We start from the raw sequence: 19,022 nt of genomic DNA on the forward strand, positions 1-19,022 counted from the left end.
TAGTCTTGCCTGCATAGTCTATTTTTCTATTCGATTTCAATGCCAAATAGAACTGGTGAATGTGCTGCTATCTCAGGCCATGTACCCAGGGCCATCTTAAAGTCATTGTGGGCCTTAGGCAAAGCAATGCACTGTGGCCCCTACTTAAGTTTAAAAAAAAAAAATAATAATTAACTTACGACAGTGTCTCCCTGTCACCTGCTATCAGCCATCCAGCAATTAGCATGCTTATAGCCATTAGCTGATTGGCTGCAGGCTGGTAGAGAATGTTTCCCGGCAGCTCTGATTTTGTGTAACTCACAACCAAAGCAGCCGGACAGCAATCTCTACCAGACTCACAAGTAACTCCAGAGGCACCAGCAAACCCCTGCTCGAAGGCCCCTAGAGTTGTGGTGCCCTAGGGCAGCTGCCCAATAAGCCCAGTATGCCCATACGTTAGGATGGCCCTACAGCCATAGGATTTGTTTTTAAGAATTCATTCACCATAATAAAAAAATGTGTATGTTTGACAGGTGTTTGTTTTCTATGTACTTTGGGGTTATTAAACGTCACTTCTAGAACCCTTACTTCATAATATTGACCACACATTGTTTCCATAGCAGTCTTGTGTGACTTAGGAACTGGATTGTGGAAGCCCATTCATGCGATTTGCTTCTCATATCATATTAATACTATAAATTGTCCCTGATTAGACAACATATTTCAAGTAATGTTATACAGTACTTCAAAGGTCTTAAACTTTACGCAATATTTAAAAAATCATAATTTGCATATTGCCACAAATAAACAACAACAATATATTTCAAGTACATAGAACACAAATAGCTAACCGGTGTCTAATGAACGGTTTAGTTCAGGAATGTTTTAAAATAAACAGCCTCAGTATGGTAACAAGCTCCCTTATATGCCAGATGCTCGTACCGATGATGCGATAAATTACCAGAAGCCTAAGAATGCTTTATATATATATTCCAAAAGAAAACTTGGTCTTCCACTGAATGTGGCTTATTACCGTACAGTGGAGGTGAAAGGCCTTGGGTAATTGTTCAGAAAATATATGAAAGTGAATGATTACCCCCCCCCCGACTATAAAAATGGACGAAGATAATTACAGATACATTACTATAGGAAGTAAGACAGTAGACTTGGCAGGCCAGACATATGTCAACAGTTCTCATCTCTAGAATTTTAATTTTGTTTGTTTTTTCCATATGTTATTTGGTCTTTTTATCTTATTTTTATTATTCTAATCATTTTTAATAGTCAAAACTCTGGAGTAAAAAAAGTATATGGCAGATGAGGCAGTGCCTCACCTGGCTACCTTTTCTGCACACCTCTTATCAAAACTCAGCGAATCTCCAGCAGTGTATACTGCTGCACATGTGTATAATGCCGGCATGTACCCCATGGCTCATATATTGTGCACAAATCTGGCTCTGGTACTTGCCAGGGACTCTTGAGCCGTTTACCTCACCGCACATCCCTGGTATGGCGGCATTTGCTGGTCCCGCGCTCACCTGGTCCCATGTATCCAGGAGCATGACATCAGTAGGGTCGAGGTCATCTTGGTTGAAGTCTGTGACTTCGGTTACAATAAAGCGCCCAGTCTTGTTAGAACAAGCAAACAGCCGCGGGTGGATGTCAGTTACTACCTGCTGGAGCCTGACAGGAAATCCAGATGTAAAAATAAAATAAAAATTACAGTCATACAGTATCTAATGTACGTATATACTGTATGTAAAGGCTTAACATGAGCTACAGTAGCATATGTATGTTTCATACTTAAAAATGTATTTTACGATACTGATTTGAGCGTTTGCCATGGTTTCATACATTGTGGTTATTGTACTAGGGGCAGAATTACCAAGTGTTGGGAAGAGAAAGTACCAACCAATCTCTTCCCACTCCCATGTGAGGAAATGCAGAGTTTGCTTATTTGTTACCCACATAGGAAGCACTTTAGAGGGTGTTACACGAGTAGATGCAAGTCATGTTATCCACTGGACTTTTTCCACGTCCATATATATACCCCAAGTGATCCATCTCTGCCAGCTTCTTTGCAACAATAAATAGCCCCAATACTATTACATGTCACTGATATGCGGGAATATTTTTCAGTAATGTTTGCATGAAATTTCATTAATAGGCCCCATAATAGCATTACAAATCATGTAAGTGTTTATGGACCATACTTGGTCACTGTATAATCACATACTGTAGCTGCCAGCTTAATGGCCACCATTGTTAATTGTACTGTGTACAATAATCCAAATACAATTTGATACCTCTTGTCATTAGCATATGGTGCCTTTCCACCCAGCATCTCCCAAAACTTTACAGTCTCCTGTCCCTCTGCCAATGTTTCCTCACTGCCATCAGACAAAATGGCTGCCAGCTGCTTGGCCATTTCTCGTTCATCTCCACTTGAGCCCTGCAATATGAAACAAAGTGTACATGTGTGTAGATGTATAAGAAACAAATGATAAGGTTTCAAGGTACCATGTGTTAGAAATGCTATGTGCTATTTTGATTTGTGCTTAGATCCACCAATGGAGAAAATTAAGAACAAATTATGTTGAAAAACCTTTTGCCAACAGGTATTATATGATGTCTATATAGTTTCATTAACACTTTAATGTGCAGATATATCTTTTGTTGTGTACCCAGTTTCAATCTGTAGAACTATCCCTAGCCAGATCGGGTAGCGTGCACACTGCCCAATCAGTCATGACTGCAATAAGAGGCGCCCAGTTGTAATGTCAATGACCTCTGGTTTCTGCTGAAAATGTACAGGTGGTCGGTGAATAGCCCATACACAAAGGATGTGTCAGATCACCAATATATCTGTGAAAGACATGGTTCACAAGCTAATCCCTAGAACAAATGATCCTACAGACCAGTGATATATCGACAGATAGATATGTTCCTGAATATTAAATCAGAACATATCTATTTAATGATTCCTAATTAACTAGAATGTATGAATTTCAATCACTGGGTCATGAGTTCTGATAAGAGCCCACATGGCAGTGCCATAATTGGGACGGGGGAAGGGGGCCGTGTCAGGGGTTCTTCCCCCTTCCTCTGGTCACGCCATGAGGGGACATCATGCTGGAGGTGGGAGGAGTTGGGGGAAAACTGGTTGACTATAGTACTGACAGATTTTTATGGTTTAAAGAAACGGTTTTGTTTTTAAATTTGTGTGACCTACACACAACATGTGATGTGAATACTGCAATGACGGCCAGACTGTAATGAACTGGTGTAGCTTCAGCAGAACGTCATGCTAGCTCAAGCTTACCTTTCCATACCACAAGAAATGCTCTGTCTGTGTCTTTAGCAAGAACACATCATTGGAGTTAAGGGAAGAGGCGTATGCTGGAACTTCCACTGCTTTGGTGTTTGAGGGTTCAGTCCCATGAATCTGGAACAGCCTCACAGGTGGCTCAGGCTCCTGGTTTCCTTTTCGGGAAGTACCTCCCTGCAAAGCAAACACAGCCACCAAGGATGCTTTCCTCCAGACACTTCTTCATACATGCAAACTAATATATTATAACCATATAACAAAAGTACACTAAAATGTCAAACAGTGTAATAGAATAAAGAATTGCAATATTATTAAAACATTGGGGGTTATTCACACAAGATCTATTGAAAGATCTGCAACTCTCAGCATTCTGGTTGTTCGCAGCATCTTCAGATCTTACGTGGAGCACATAAAATCGGAGGATCGACCAAGACCCACACATTATACTGAAAAACCACACCATGTGCACTCAAAACCCACACAATGCATTGTTCAACCCATCAAAATTGTGCGTTCAGGACTAAAAATCGTTCTGATTATGGCCAGCTTTAGTTCATTCAAGTCACAGGAGTCCTTCCAGAGATCTTACGCCTTTTAATCTAGGATCACTAGCTTACGACTAGACTATACCGTTTCAGACAATACAGACGGACACCCAACCAGTGATTTTAACACACCCATTCTAACTTTTGAGCACCATGTATAAGTGTATGCTTATTTATATTCTATTGTTTTAGGGCCAGATGTATCAAGCTTCAAAAAAAGTGATGAAGTGGAGAGTGATAAACAACCAGCTACTACCTGTCATTTTTTTTTTAAACCCAGCCAGTTACATGGCAGGTAGGATCTGATTGGCTGGCTGGCTATCACTCTCCATTTTATCATTTTTTGAAGCTTGATACATCTGGCTCTATATTTCACTGCTACTTGTACTTTGACCCCACATCAGAAATTAGGGAACTATTAATAAATAAAAGTTACATTTAATATGCCATATAGTGCGCCCTTACCCATACAGTCCGTTTTTCTCTCTGCGTATACACAAAGTTACTTGCTCCAAACTCAGAATCAACCTGACTGTTCTCTCCTTTTTGCAGTTTATTGATATTGTACAACCAAATTCCCTTACAAACCTTTAAACATATTTTTGGGATAAAATGCTATGGCATTGGCTTTGGAATTTCCACTTGTTAATTAAAAAGCCAGGATATATTTTACACAAGTTTGTTAAAATCGGTAAGATCTATTTAGTTAACATTTTAATATAATCTTTCTTAGAAAAAAAAAGGATTATTGGCCCTACTGTACTTAAGATTTTTTAATTCATAAATTGATGTAGAAACTGAAATGTCTGCAGAATTAGTTTCCCAGCTATGTAATTACCGCCAAAAGCAGATTGTAAATAAATCTCATGCTGAAGGCTAATTAGCACTGCAGACCGAAGTCCCCCTTATTAATAGGCACTGTGGTCTGACCCTTATGTACCAAATGCTGAAAAGCACACCTACTCAAAATGGCATTTGGTAAATTATACTTGAAATGACAAACTGCTATAGGCCTATGAAGGCATTTTCACAGGAGAGGGATTCTGAAGTACCAACTCCAAAAACCATCAAGTATTGTCAACAGTTATATGCCTATGGAGGCATTCTAACAGGAGAGGGAGGTTAAGGTCTCCTACATTGTGCCTGGGATATACCCCACATCCCAAACCTAACCTTACCTTACCTCCCTTCCTGCAGCCTAAGATGCTAGTGCCTAAACCTAAGCCTTCCTCACCCTAACCTACAACTGGGACACCAGCAATCAGGATTCTGGCGTTGGCCTACTGGCCTTTAGTTGGGATGCCAGCGGCGGAATTCTGACTTCTACCATCCCATCCGCCGGAATGGTTAACTGCATTCCCATCTGCAGTAGGAGGTCTCAAATTTACCTCAGAGTACCTTAACTCAGATTTAACCTCTATTCTAATTTACAGGTATATTTGAGACCTCATGGATATACATGAACGGAAGAGATTTCAGTCGGTTTTGTTTGCACAGTATTATATTAGTAATGCTGTTACAGATTGGGATTGCTATGCTCAGTATCAATTTTCAGGTTTCTGTTCATTTCTTGCTAGGATTTAAGTGACAAAAAGAACTATACGTTTTGGACAAAATGAAGAATACCGTTGAAACGTTTACATACACTTGAGCTGGTCTCTATTTTCGCAATGATGCTGTTAGTGTGTAATATGGTGTAGCACAAATTACCAGAAGAGTTAGAATTACTTACAATACTCAGAATATGTTGAGTATTGGTGATACTCATTGCTTTGGGACAAGCAGTAACTGCTCAGAAGTTCAGGTTTTTGAGGGAATCATTGGACAGAACAAGTAAATATATCGTTGAATCATTACTGAAGAGTTGATTCCTGGCTATATGGAAAACACCGTAGCAAGTGTTACCTCAAATATGACAAGCTTTCCTTTGAAGATGGCCATGAAATGTCGGGGCTCCTTCCCCATGCACACTCGCACCTGCACTGGTTCCCCATTAAAGTCCTGGTCAAGCTGAACAGCTAAGTAGGCAGAGGCTGCCAGTTCGTCTTGAGATGAGTGGCGACCCTGCAGGAGAGAGCGCATTATGGAAACATATGCACAATGCTTTATACCACCATGGTATTACCACCATGCTTTTCAGAAGAGTTAAGAGAGGGATTCAAATTTGGAGCATTACAGCCAGTCTGTTTTCTTTTGTAATGAGCTGCAGACCAACATAATGCATTGACTGTCTCGGTGATGCATGGTTATGGTATGGGGGGGGGGGGGGGGTCAACAATGTCTAGGTCGATGACAAAAAATGGTCAACATCATGGATAGAAGGACAACGCAAGCTTAAGGTTGACACAAGTTCACTTTTTTAATGTACAGCGTCTGCTAGCTTCAAGCACAGGGCCACCTTACTGCGCTCAGCACACTTAATTCTCACTCTATGCCCACTTGAATAGAAAAGCATGAACCAAGTCAGTCTAAACCACCCCAAAAAAAATCTTGTGTTGACCATGTTCATGTTTACCTTAAGCTTGCGACAACCTTCTGTTATTGTCGACCTATGGTATCTCGACCATTCTTAGGTGTTGACCTAGTCACCGTTGACCCAGGAAACAGATACTATCGTGCATAGGTCACTCTTACCTGCCATATGTAGAGTATATAATGTGGTTTCTTGTTCACGTGGTAGGTGTAGAGTACAAGATAACAGTCACCACCAAAGAAAAATCCATACCACTGCTTTTCCACTGGTACCAAGTCCAGGTTCTCAATCCTCCACACCTGAGAATACATCTATGTCAGTATTGTATAATACTTCTATAAGGCAATCCCAATTCCCTAACACAAGTCTAGGCTTCAGACTGATTATAGGCCTGATTCAGAGGTGGACGCTGCTGCGCCTGCTTTTGCATCCATACACGACGTACTTGGCGTGAGAACATGGAAATGCTACAGTCACGTTGTGTACCTGAATGTGCAAACACTGCTATGCCCACAGATAGCACTCATACCAGCTGTAATGCCGCTTCTAGACCTGCCACCATTAGTACAGCATCATGCGCACTATTGCTACTTGCACCTACCCTATGCCACACAACGGCTTCCAGCCCCATTACATGGCATGTTGCTGCAGCTTCAAAGCTTTAGGGCTCCCTCTGGCTGCCCAAGACACGGGAAGGTTAGGATCATCTCTCATATCATTAGTGCCATCATCTTGAGTCTGGTCAGCTGACTCATTCATCACAACTAGAAGTCGCTCTAGAATCAGATGTTCCAAGGAGCCTATCTGGGAATAGAGCTTCCTATTCAAGGCTCTTCTGGTTTCTGTCTGCTAGTACTACACTCTGTCCTATGCAATGCACTTCAGACTGCAAGTCCTAGTATACATTCTACGTAATGCACTCCAGTTCAGTGTGGCACATTCCACACCTCAATACTCTACTACTATAATGAGTGCAGCGCATGAGTATGAGTATGAGTGCTCTTTGTAGCACTATGCTCTCTAGTGCTTGCAACCATCAGTTTCTTACCAGATCATTCAATGCAAACTCTAGTACTCAGTCATCTTCGAGCATAAAAGACAAATCAACAAACTTAAAAAAAAAAAAAAAAAAAAAGGGAAAGTACACTCCTACCTCTACACTGCCGCTTCCATCATCCACCATTCGCTCTTGTGCGGCCAATTCTGGCTTTGCATGGAGTAAAGAGGCATCAAATTTCTCCTGGCTGACTTTAGCTGTAATGCACAATGGCACGAGATCTATTTATTCACCTGTAGACTGTGGTCAATCTTTGTAAAACATCTATTTGCAGATAAATGTCTCAATTTAAAATATTGGATTATTCAGGGGAGTGGGTGGTGGAACGGAGTTCCACCACCTGCAATGGTGAGGTGGAACTAGTTCAAACTCTACCTTGGTGATGCACAGTAATTCTAACAGAGAATCGTTAAAGTTTGCAGGGGGTACAAAAAAACTCTACCACTGGCCCTGCCTAATGGGGGAGATGGGAGGGGGGTAATTAGGCAGCAGAGGGAAATTAATCCCCACCTCTCAAGGACCACTTTAAGCCCAGGGGTTATTTAACAGCACAGCTTAAAGATCACAGCAGCACTTCACATTGCTAATGGGGCATTAGCAGAGCCCCATAAGCAGCTAACACCACTGTAGCCTGAAGACTTATCTAATGCGTGCAGCATGGACGGTGTTATGGTTAGTATTACTGCCTCACAGCACTGAGGTCATGGGTTCAATTCCCACCATGGCTCTAACTGTGCAGAGTTTGTATATTCTCCCTGTGCTTGCGTGGGTTTCCTCCGAGTACTCCCATTTCCCCCTACAATCCTAAAATATAATGGTAGGTTCATTGGCTCCCAAAAAAATGTTATCCTAGAACGAATGAGATGGTACACGTTCCCTTCTGTGCTTCACATAAGTCACATACCATCCTCTTGCTGGAGATGCAGAAGAGCTACAGGCTCTATGCTTCACGTTTGGTGGGATTGCCCCATACTCAAACCCCTTTTGGGCTGACATTATGGTTACCTCACAAGAGATACTGGGAGTTCCAGTTCCTTCTGACCCAGACTTTTGGTTCATAAACTACTCGAAAATGTCCATTACGAACCACAAAGCCTCGTTAATAAGACACTTCGCTATTGCTGCCCTGGCAATAATCTCTTCCCTCTGGAAGTCTACCAGCCCTCCTACGAGGAAAATGTGGATCTCAAAAATTGATTATTACCAAAATATGGAAGAAGCGCTTCTTACTTCAAAAGATAAACAAACAGAATTCATGACAGTCTGGCTCCCCTGGTTGGAGTATAAGTCCTCTGCGTCCTATAAAAACTATATGTTCTTGGTTAACGAGCTTGTTGTGGTTTCATTGTAAGGATACTACCACTGTATCCATAGCCTTCCCGTCTTGGTCGCAGGTCTTCCCTATCCTCACCCTTCACTTACTCCTTTTCTACTCTTCTTATTCTCACTGGTTAATGCTTATTTATGTGCTCAGTAATTATTTATGAATTTATCCAGCACTTTGAGACTATTTGCATTTCAACTTATATCAGACTGGTGCTGTATTTTACATTTCTTGTGGGGTTCTTTTTTACTCACAATGTAGGTCATTTACTGATTGGACATTTTGTATTGTTTACTTGATATTTTCAATAAAAACAGAATAAAAAAAATATTTTTATCCTAGAACCAATGTGTGTGTGTGTGTGTGTGTGTGTGTGTGTGTGTGTGTGTGTGTGTGTGTGTGTGTGTGTGTGCACATGTGGTAGGCTACACTGGGGCAGGGACTGATGTGAATGTTCAAATATTCTTTGTAAAGCGCTGTGGAATATGTGCCCTATATAAATTACTGGTAATAATAATAAAGAGTTTCCTCTGAGAAGCATCAGAAGTTACCCTACCTGGGAACTACAACTAGCACATGCGTGGAGCTATGGTCCTTATACATGCTTATTAAAGAAGCCACGTATTAAGCCTGAAGTAAAAGGGATATCAGAAGCAAATCACTTTTCTTTTTAGCTTTCATTTGAATGGAATCTTACTGGATCATTCCAGATCGTCACTATATAGAGTAATAAGGAATGTTTATCTACAGACTTAACCACAAAAAAATAAAAGTTGCTTGTCAGAGAGCATAGAGGCAAGTATGTATTGCACTAAAGCAGGCGTAGGCACCCCGTATCACTGTGTTTTTGTAGCTACAGTCCCAATATGGCTTCTCCTTCTCACTGCAGGCAGGGATTTGTAGATTTACAGCAGTCGGAGGTCAGCAGGTTGCTGAGTGTGCTTTACCATGTACAGGTTTCAGCTGTAGGTGCCTGGTGTTCAGTAGATGGCAAATTGCCCCATCTGAAATGCCACATAAGTCAAAAGAAGAGCAGAATAAGGGGGCTCAGGAGGGTGGGCCTGCATTGGTCACTCACAGTATCCCAGACACAACTTAATGATGCTTTTATTGGTCTCCAGACAAAAGTGGTCAGGATAATCTGTTCATATCTGGTCTCTGAGAAATATTAACTACTCACCAATCTTACTGGCATGGAAGGTCGGTCCCATTCCAACAGACTGGTCTTTCACGGCCCACTTCTGGAAGAGCTGTTTGAACATTGCAGACTCTGCGCCATCATTAATGGTTTCCACATTGGTACTGTGCGGATAGGACTTCATCTTAATAAACTCCTGTTAAAGTCATATCATAGCATAATAATTATTTGGGATATCTGGAGAACTATGTTCTGTTTCCACTAGGCCTAAGTATATATTAGGGGGTCTATGCATATTTCTACTCCATATTTGTCCCCCTAGAATGCACCATGTTACACCCTGTGCCCCTCCCACATGCACCAAATGACTGTCCCTTCTGCGGTTTCTGGGCAAAGTTGCAGATCATGTAATAACCAGATATTCCATATGGCTAATATAAACCCTAATGCAGGGTGGTTCCTATGTACATTAGTACACACAGCTCTGACTGTTCACAAAATCAATACAATCATGAAATGTTTCAGGAGTAATGTGACTGTTGCTCATCATGCATCATATAACGTTAGGCCTTTAAGCTACATCTGCCACCTTATAATGAGTGTATAGTGTATTGCTGCAGGACTACTTCACTAAATCAAAAGTCCTAGTACATATTTTTTTCATTCAGTAACGTCGTCATCATCATCATCACCACTTACCAATGCTTTGGACATTGCGGTTTGCTTCTCAGCCTTTGTGGCACCTTTTCCCTTCCATACATATATTTTGGTCCCACCCTGATCTAAGATGTAACAGTCCTGGGAAAACAAAACGGGAAAAAACACAAACAAGTTGGAACAAAATCTGTTATTCCTGGTAATTGTACATAAAATGCAAGCTTACCATTTATACACTCAGTACAATGCTTTCTTATAATTGGAGGAATTTCTGCGCTTTACCCCTATGTAAAATGATGAATGGAAAAGAAAGCTTAATTCTCAAAAAGCTTTTTATTGGTACAAAAAACAGCGTGATATAGACTGATCAGTGTCAGGTATATACAGTGAAATAGGGAAAGCACGTAAAGGGATTGAGGGTAAGAATGTCTATGTCACACAATTGTGGCACTTGATTCTTGTTCTGAGCAGTGAGTGCTGGCCTGTCCCAATAGCCTTCTGAGGGTATCCCCTGGGGCTTTTTTAGCTACGTCACTAGTGCTGTTATTCTGGTTGGGACGGTAGTTAGTCTGCACAAATAGGGGTTCAGTGGGTTGGTCAGGACGGTCAGGAGCAAACTGATCAGTGGGGTGGGGGGATGAATATATCGCCCAATACAGTTCCTGGTGTGGAGGACTGGATCAGATGAGCGTAGTCCGGAGGCAATCGGCAGCAGGGGTGAATACAGTACGTTGGTGGGTGGTGAGCGTGTGCGCTGGGTGGCACCGGAGGACGGCGTCCCTTACCTCGGGTGGTGCACCCGCACTGGCTGCGTCTCGGTCCCTCGTCGCTGGCGGCTTGCTTCTGGTGCTGGTTGCTGGAAGTCCCGGGCTGCTCCTGCAGCTCCGGGTGCACGGTGCTTCTACGTTGGCCGGTGTTACTTCCGGGTCGGGCGATCTCGCGAGATCTTGTCCGCCGGGAGCGTACCTGACCAAACGGAGCTTCGTGTGCACAACACCTGGGGGTTGGAGGAGACTTGGGTGTACAGGAGTGTTAGGATGAGTATGTCTCCGACGCGTTTCGGCCCGTGGGCCTTCTAAGAATCCTAACACTCCTGTACACCCAAGTCTCCTCCAACCCCTAGGTGTTGAGCACACGGAGCTCCGTCTGGTCAGGTACGCTCCCGGCGGACGAGATCTCGCGAGATCGCCCGACCCGGAAGTAACACCGGCCAACGTAGAAGCACCGTGCACCCGGAGCTGCAGGAGCAGCCCGGGACTTCCAGCAACCAGCACCAGAAGCAAGCCGCCAGCGACGAGGGACCGAGACGCAGCCAGTGCGGGTGCACCACCCGAGGTAAGGGTCGCCGTCCTCCGGTGCCACCCAGCGCACACGCTCACCACCCACCAACGTACTGTATTCACCCCCGCTGCCGATTGCCTCCGGACTACGCTCATCTGATCCAGTCCTCCACACCAGGAACTGTATTGGGCGATATATTCATCCCCCCACCCCACTGATCAGTTTGCTCCTGACCAACCCACTGAACCCCTATTTGTGCAGACTAACTACCGTCCCAACCAGAATAACAGCACTAGTGACGTAGCTAGAGAGCCCCAGGGGATACCCTCAGAAGGCTATTGGGACAGGCCAGCACTCACTGCTCAGAACAAGAATCAAGTGCCACAATTGTGTGACAGACATTCTTACCCTCAATCCCTTTACGTGCTTTCCCTATTTCACTGTATATACCTGACACTGATCAGTCTATATCACGCTGTTTTTTGTACCAATAAAAAGCTTTTTGAGAATTAAGCTTTCATTTCCATTCATCATTTTACATAGGGGTAAAGCGCAGAAATTCCTCCAATTATCTCTCACCTCTGCAGTTTGATCTTCTGCACTTTTCTAGCAGCTAACTCCGCACATCTGCACTTAGTGCGCAGTCTCACAACCAAAATTTATCTTGACAATGCTTTCTTATGACTTGTCTAAGACACAAACACACACACACACACACACACACACACACACACACACACCTTTCCTTCTAGAACAAGGTCTGCAAGAAATAGTGGGAAAAGCCCATTAAAACCACCAATGTCCTTTTTCAGTGCGTGTTCAATAGCAATTTCCTTTCTGTACTGCTGAAGGTTCATTTACTCTACTATTTAGATTGGAGTAGGATGGGCGTTCAAGGAAAGGGGAGAGAGGGAGGACCAGTCTGGGCCAATACTGCTATCTCATGCAGATGCACTAAGCCTTGGGGAGTGATAAATTGGAGAGAAATAAAATACTAGCTCATCAGCTCCTAACTGTCATGTTTGAAAAATTGGTACTTTGGGCCCGATTCAGACTTGATCACTGGACTGTGAATCTTCAGAGCCCAGCGATCAGGTAAATGCTGCCCCTCCCACACATGCTAATGTCTGCCCCTGTGCACGGCTGTAAATTTGTTCAAAGCCATGCATTCACCAGCAAATGGATTTCCCCCAATCACAGCACCAAATAAGCCAGGAGTTATTCGGCGCTGCGACAGCCGTGGTGAGAAGGAAGCCGCTGATTACGTCAGCAGCCCTTCCTCCCAACGGCCAAGGAATGCCTTTGTTTTCTGGGGAACACCTAGAAAACACTGGCGGCATGTCCCCAAACTGCAGTACGCACACACAGTGAGCAGCTACCGATTACAGACATTCAGAGCCTGTGATCGCACAGAGGGCGGGATGTACTAAAGGGAAAATGCGGTAAAACAGGGGTTTTACCGCATTTTCCTATGTACCATTACCCGTCCGCCCCGTCTCCGCTGGGTAGGGTATCGCCACATTGGGGTGGCGATACCCTATAGAAGCCCATAGGCTTCTATCGCCGCCCGCGCAACCCCACCTCCCGTCCTCCAACGATCTCCTCCTCCCCCAGCAGGTGTCATAGCTGGGAGGACATCCGGCTGCAGGGGGGGCGGGAGGAGGAGGAGGAGACGCCGGGGAGACACAGATAGCCGTCGGGATGTGAGGGAGACCCCCGCACACCACATTACAGAGGGCGGGATGTATTAATATACATCGCCGCGATGCTACCGCATATGTTAGTACAGCTAGCATCGGGGTGCGGTGACGGAGACCCCCGCGATACCTGTAATGTGGTGTGCGGGGGTCTCCGTCACATCCCGGCGGCTGTCAGTGTTCCCAGTGTCTCTTCTCCCCCTCCTCCCCCCCCCCCTCCCTCCCCTGCAGCCGGATGTCCTCCCGGCTGTGACACCTGCTGAGGGAGGAGAAGATCGATGGAGGATGGAGGACGGGGGGGGGGGGGGTGTTTTCACGTGGGCGCGATAGAAGCCCATAGGCTTCTATAAGGTATCACCACCCTGAGGTGGCTATACCTTGCCCGGCGGAGACGGGCGGACAGGTAATGGTACATCAGAAAATGCGGTAAAACCCACGTTTTCCCTTTAGTATATCCCGCCCATGTACTGCCCTTCGATGATCGCGAATTTGCAGCCCTGCTATCAGGGCTGAATCGGGTCATTTATCTCTCTCCACTGCATCACTCTGCAAGAACAGAAGGCTTTTACATGGAACAGAAAAGCAGACATCATTTTCACATTCAGAACACAAACATATTTTTAAATGAGTAAACCCTTCTATCGGTCACCCATGTATGGATAATGCCAGCAGTGCGGTGTGTGAGAAGTCCTGTCTACACATGCACGTACCTGGTGATTCAGAGATTCCTGAACTAATGGACGTGTCGCTATTTCTGTCACCTCCATCTTTCCATTAGCATCTGAAACACTGACATGAAGCAAGAGGTGTAAATTGCATTGTTACATTACAGTTATCACCTTCACTTTTCTCTGAACTGCTGAATAATCAAGTGTAACTAGGTAAAAAGTACAATCTTCTGTCATTTTAGATGCAGTGGTTGTGCAGGTTATCTTTTGGCATATCAACATAGCATATTTATAACGCTATAGCCCTAAACCAACCCGAACCCTGGGGGCAGACTCAACCTATTACTGGTGGAAAGCAGCAGGTAGCATGTCACCACCAGCACAAGAAAGAGGGAGGGGAGCTCTAGGGTCCTTTCCTCTCCACTGACGCGACCAAAATTCTCATTCACTCTCTTGTCATCTCCCGCCTTGACTACTGCAACATCCTTCTCTCCGGGCTACCTCTCACCCGCCTCGCACCTCTCCAATCCATTCTTAACGCTGCTGCTAGGCTCATCTTCCTCTCCCGCCGCTCTACCTCCGCCTCCCCCCTCTGTCTATCTCTTCACTGGCTCCCCATTCCTTTCCGAGTTCTCTTTAAACTCCTCACCACCACCTACAAAGCTCTCTCCTCCTCCACCGCTCCTTACCTCTCTTCACTGATCTCTATCCACACTCCCTCCCGTCCTCTTCGCTCCATCACTGACCGCCGACTGACCTCTCACCTAATCACCTCCTCCCACTCCCGTGTCCAAGACTTCTCTCGCGCTGCCCCCCTGCACTGGAACAACCTCCCGCCACCCATCAGGCTTTCTGATTCCCTTACCTCCTTCAAGCGCTCCCTCAAAACCCACTTTTTTCGACTAGCCTATCCCTCCTCCTAACCTCTTTTGATCCTCTTATCCTGCCTCCGTTCCCCTCCGTTCCTACTTATCCTATTGTTTTTCGTTCGTCCACCCACCTATTTTTAGTATGTTAACTCTTATGAGTAGGGCCCTCCTTCCTCACGTACTCACCCTACCTCTTTACCTCACCTGTGCTCCTGTCCTGTTCTTCCCTTCCTCTACTTCATCTTTAGTCTCCTTGACAATTTTGACACCTACTTCTGAACTGATGCTGATTTTAGTTCTACCAGCTATACCCCCATTTATACTGTATTTTTCAACACACCCTGTACGTTACCTCGTCATTTTTTTTTGTTTGCTATGTACGGCGCTGCGGACACTTTGCGGCGCCATATAAATAAACGTACTACTACTACTACTACTTCTTATCTGTGTGGTCACCCGGGGCACTGAATTGAGACCGTGCTGTGCGTATAGGTTGTGTAGGACCTGCCTAACTGTAACCCTTAAGTGCCCATTTTAAAACGCTTTGTTAAAACTCATTCAGAATGATAACTGGTGCTCCAGCTAATCATCTCTCAACAGGGAACTGAACTGATTGGCTGGAGCGCCAGTCATCATGCTCAAGGAGTTTTATCACTTGTTGATAAATGGTCCCTTAATCTCTGAAGTCCACTTGGTTACTGTTCACATTCACAATGTTGACATATTGACTACATACTTTTAGAACCGACTCTTTCCTGATATAAAACTTTTTTTGAAAACTGCTCCTTTTAGCCTTGCATAGGTCTACACCAGTACACTTGTTAAACGAGTCAAGGCACCCTAACAGTTCAGGTTTTAAGAAAACCCATTCTTAAGCACAGGTAACTTAAAGTACCATCTATGCACAAGCAGGAGTATCCTTAAAACCTGGACTGTTAAGGCTCCTGAAGGAGCCGGTTTGGGAAACACCAGTCTAAACCAATATTAAGAATGTTTATCACTTTTTGTAAGTTTGAAACTGTATTTTTCATTCTGCAAATTGTGCTGCCAATTTCTCACCCAAAGTGTAAAGCCCCATACGCACTAAACGATTCCCATTTGACACCGATATTGGCTGATAAGGAGCGACGGCGGGGGAAGTGATTGTCGTGCTGCCGCATGGTTGTCACTAACCAGGACTCTTACCTCTGAACAGTGGCGGAACTACCATGGGTGCAGGGGATGCAGCTGCTATGGGGCCCGGCGGCTGGGGGGGCCCGATAGACAGCAAGCACTCCCCTGCATCGTGCTTGGGTTTTGTCTTTTTTTTAGGGAACCGCAGCCGCCTGTATTAGGTGAAGCTGCTCGCCGGAGGGGAGAGAGGAGAGCAGCGAGCACAGTAAGGAGCCGGGCGGGGAGATGGGCGGGGGCGCTAGTCCAGAAGAAAGACTGCGAGGGAGGAGGGACTGTCTGCCTAGCGCAGGGCCGCAGGCCTGGCAGTGCAGTGGTACGGACGTTGATGTGATGTGCGGTGGTGGCTGTGTCCACAGAGAGGCACGGCCGCCACCTCCTGCTCCCCGCCGGCTGCCACCGATACCCTCCCCGCCGCCTACAACCCCCACTTCCCTCCAGGCTCCTCGTGCTCCAGTACAGTCCCCACTAGGAAACCATGGTAGCAGATACAAAGCTCCTGAGCTTTAGGAGACTGCTGCTACTTTAGCCCGTAGTACTGGCTGTCTCTGCTCTGACAAGCAGATCGGGGACTGACAGCCAAACTTCTGGAGACAGCGCAGGGGCATTTTGACTTTGCTGCTGTCAGTGAGTGCTCACAGATAGGCAGTCGCTCATCCTGATTGGCTGCCTGTACGTGAGCTGTGATTTACTTCAAGAGAGCGGCACATTCAAAATGCTGCTGCGCTGTCTCTACAAGTTTGGCTGCCAGCCAGACTCAGTCAGTCCACCATTCTGCTTGAGTCAGAGCAGAGACAGACAGTCCTAGGGGCGGAAGTAACACCGGTCTCCTGAAGCTCAGGAGCTTTGTATCTGGCTCCACAATCTCCTTCTATGCCGCCCAGGGGTCTTTGGGCCTGAGACACCAGTCCCATTTTCCATCTCCTGATGGTGGCCCTGCAGCAGCATGCACACATGCCCCCCACTCCTGCTACTGTTGCATTATTAAATGGCCTCTCATACTCCCACATGCTTGTGTGCACTTCCTCTCATACTCCTACACCTGTGAAGCAGAGAGGAGCCGCGCTGCCTGAAGAGCAGCGTGGGACAGAAAAAGAATTAACGCGGTAAGTTTGTAATTGTTGCCTAATGTGTAACGGGCTTTGCGGTGTGTCGCTTAATGTGTAACGGGCTTTGCGGTGTGTCGCTTAATGTGTAATGGACTTTGCGGTGTCACATAATGTGTAATGGGCTTTGCGGTGTGTCACAATGTGTAACAGGCTTTGCGGTGTGTCCCATAATGTGTAACGGGCTTTGCGGTGTGTCCCATAATGTGTAACGGGCATTGCTGTGTGTCACATAATGTGTAACGGGCTTTGCTGTGTGTCACATAATGTGTAACGGGCATTGCTGTGTGTCACATAATGTGTAACGGGCATTGCTGTGTGTCACAATGTGTAATGGGCTTTGCGGTGTGTCACATGTGTAATGGGCTTTGCGGTGTGTCGCATAATTTGTGAGGGACATTACCCTTTGCAGCGAGGCCACACACTTTTTTATAAAATGTATCCATTCTTTATTTTAGAAAATATCTATTGGAGGGGCACATTTTTACTGTTCACACTAATGGTGGCCACACACCGCGGGATGCGCACTGGTAGAGACCTGAGTTAGGGCCCACAAAGTTCTAGTTACGCCTCTGCCTCTGAACATGTTTAAACAAGGGGAGGGGGTAATTAAGGACACGTGAGAGCGAGCATAGTGAATGATATTGTGTATACACAAAGTCTTTTCAGAGCAGTATTGCTAAAAAATATCACCTAGTGTGTATGGGCTTAACTGGAAAGGTCATACAAATTTCCTATCAAATGATACTAGGAGATCTGATCTCTCATCTTCTAGTGAATACAAAAATCAAATCCTCTTGGGCAGTAGAAATTACATGCATCCCACAATCGCATCAATGCCCCCACAATCGCATCAACCATGGGGGTTATTCTGGTTGATCCATTTGGATTTGAATTTGCATCCTTGCAAGTCAACCAGAACCCACCCTGAGAATGGTGGTACGCCTACCCACCATTCGCACGGTGTGTAAGTTCACATGGCATGCAAATGGCTGATTTACATACACATCCATTCACATGTTTATTTACAGTTTCTTATATAGCGCATACATATTCCGCAGGTTTGGGCACTGCTACATACAAAGGTTTCCTTTCAGGCCACTTTCTTTACCCTGGTGTAATTGGTTGCTATCTTGCAATACAGGTCTTGGTTGCAATTCAGTTGTGTCCATGTTGGTCTTACCTGCAATGCCGTATGCAGTTGTGGCAAGAGTGCCTGTGAACTAGTGCAAGACTGTGTGGGATATGGTTGTGAGCATAGTGTATCATAGTGGGTGCAGCTATATGCAGCTCAGCACGGATAACCCTACAAACCTAACACATATGCATCGCATGCAAGACCAAAACCTCAGTGCAATGGTGGGAACATGCTACCAGAAATCCTGTGTATACCCGCTTCAAGCCAACTCTGCATGACAGCCCGCGGTGGCATGGACATTCGCTTAGTGAAATGTGTATGTGAGAACGCCCTGTTACATCTTAAATCTGCCTCTTCTGTCATAAGAGGATATTGGACTGTAAAACCATATGAATATGCAGAATACTGTGGTGTGTCCTTCTATTTCCTGCATCAGGTAACTACATCCATACAGACAAAACAGAAGCATCCGTTATTAAAAAAAAACATTTCAAGTACAAACGTGCACGACGTGGTGTCAATGTTATGTACAAGTCCACTTATTTTTTAAGGGAAGCTACAGGACAAGACAGCAGGATCTACTGTGGTTTAC

General features: G+C 45.0%; 1 protein-coding gene across 3 annotated transcripts in view; it reads right to left on the reverse strand.

The window, feature by feature from the left end:
- AVIL (advillin) overlaps positions 1 to 19,022 on the reverse strand; it is an 88,909-nt gene that overhangs the window by 20,431 nt on the left and 49,456 nt on the right. For all 3 annotated transcript variants that reach the window (XM_083169436.1, XM_083169435.1, XM_083169434.1), the window contains 9 exons: positions 14,190 to 14,268; positions 10,544 to 10,642; positions 9,887 to 10,040; positions 7,479 to 7,579; positions 6,487 to 6,624; positions 5,758 to 5,916; positions 3,302 to 3,481; positions 2,286 to 2,431; positions 1,518 to 1,662 (listed from right to left, as the gene is read on the reverse strand). In XM_083169436.1, the coding sequence (XP_083025562.1) occupies positions 1,518 to 1,662; positions 2,286 to 2,431; positions 3,302 to 3,481; positions 5,758 to 5,916; positions 6,487 to 6,624; positions 7,479 to 7,579; positions 9,887 to 10,040; positions 10,544 to 10,642; positions 14,190 to 14,268 (1,201 nt within the window). The remainder of the gene's footprint in view (positions 1 to 1,517; positions 1,663 to 2,285; positions 2,432 to 3,301; positions 3,482 to 5,757; positions 5,917 to 6,486; positions 6,625 to 7,478; positions 7,580 to 9,886; positions 10,041 to 10,543; positions 10,643 to 14,189; positions 14,269 to 19,022) is intronic.

This window comes from Crinia signifera, chromosome 2 (genome assembly GCF_055691185.1).
Source record: "Crinia signifera chromosome 2, ASM5569118v1, whole genome shotgun sequence".
In the NCBI taxonomy this organism is placed as follows: Eukaryota; Metazoa; Chordata; class Amphibia; order Anura; family Myobatrachidae; genus Crinia; species Crinia signifera.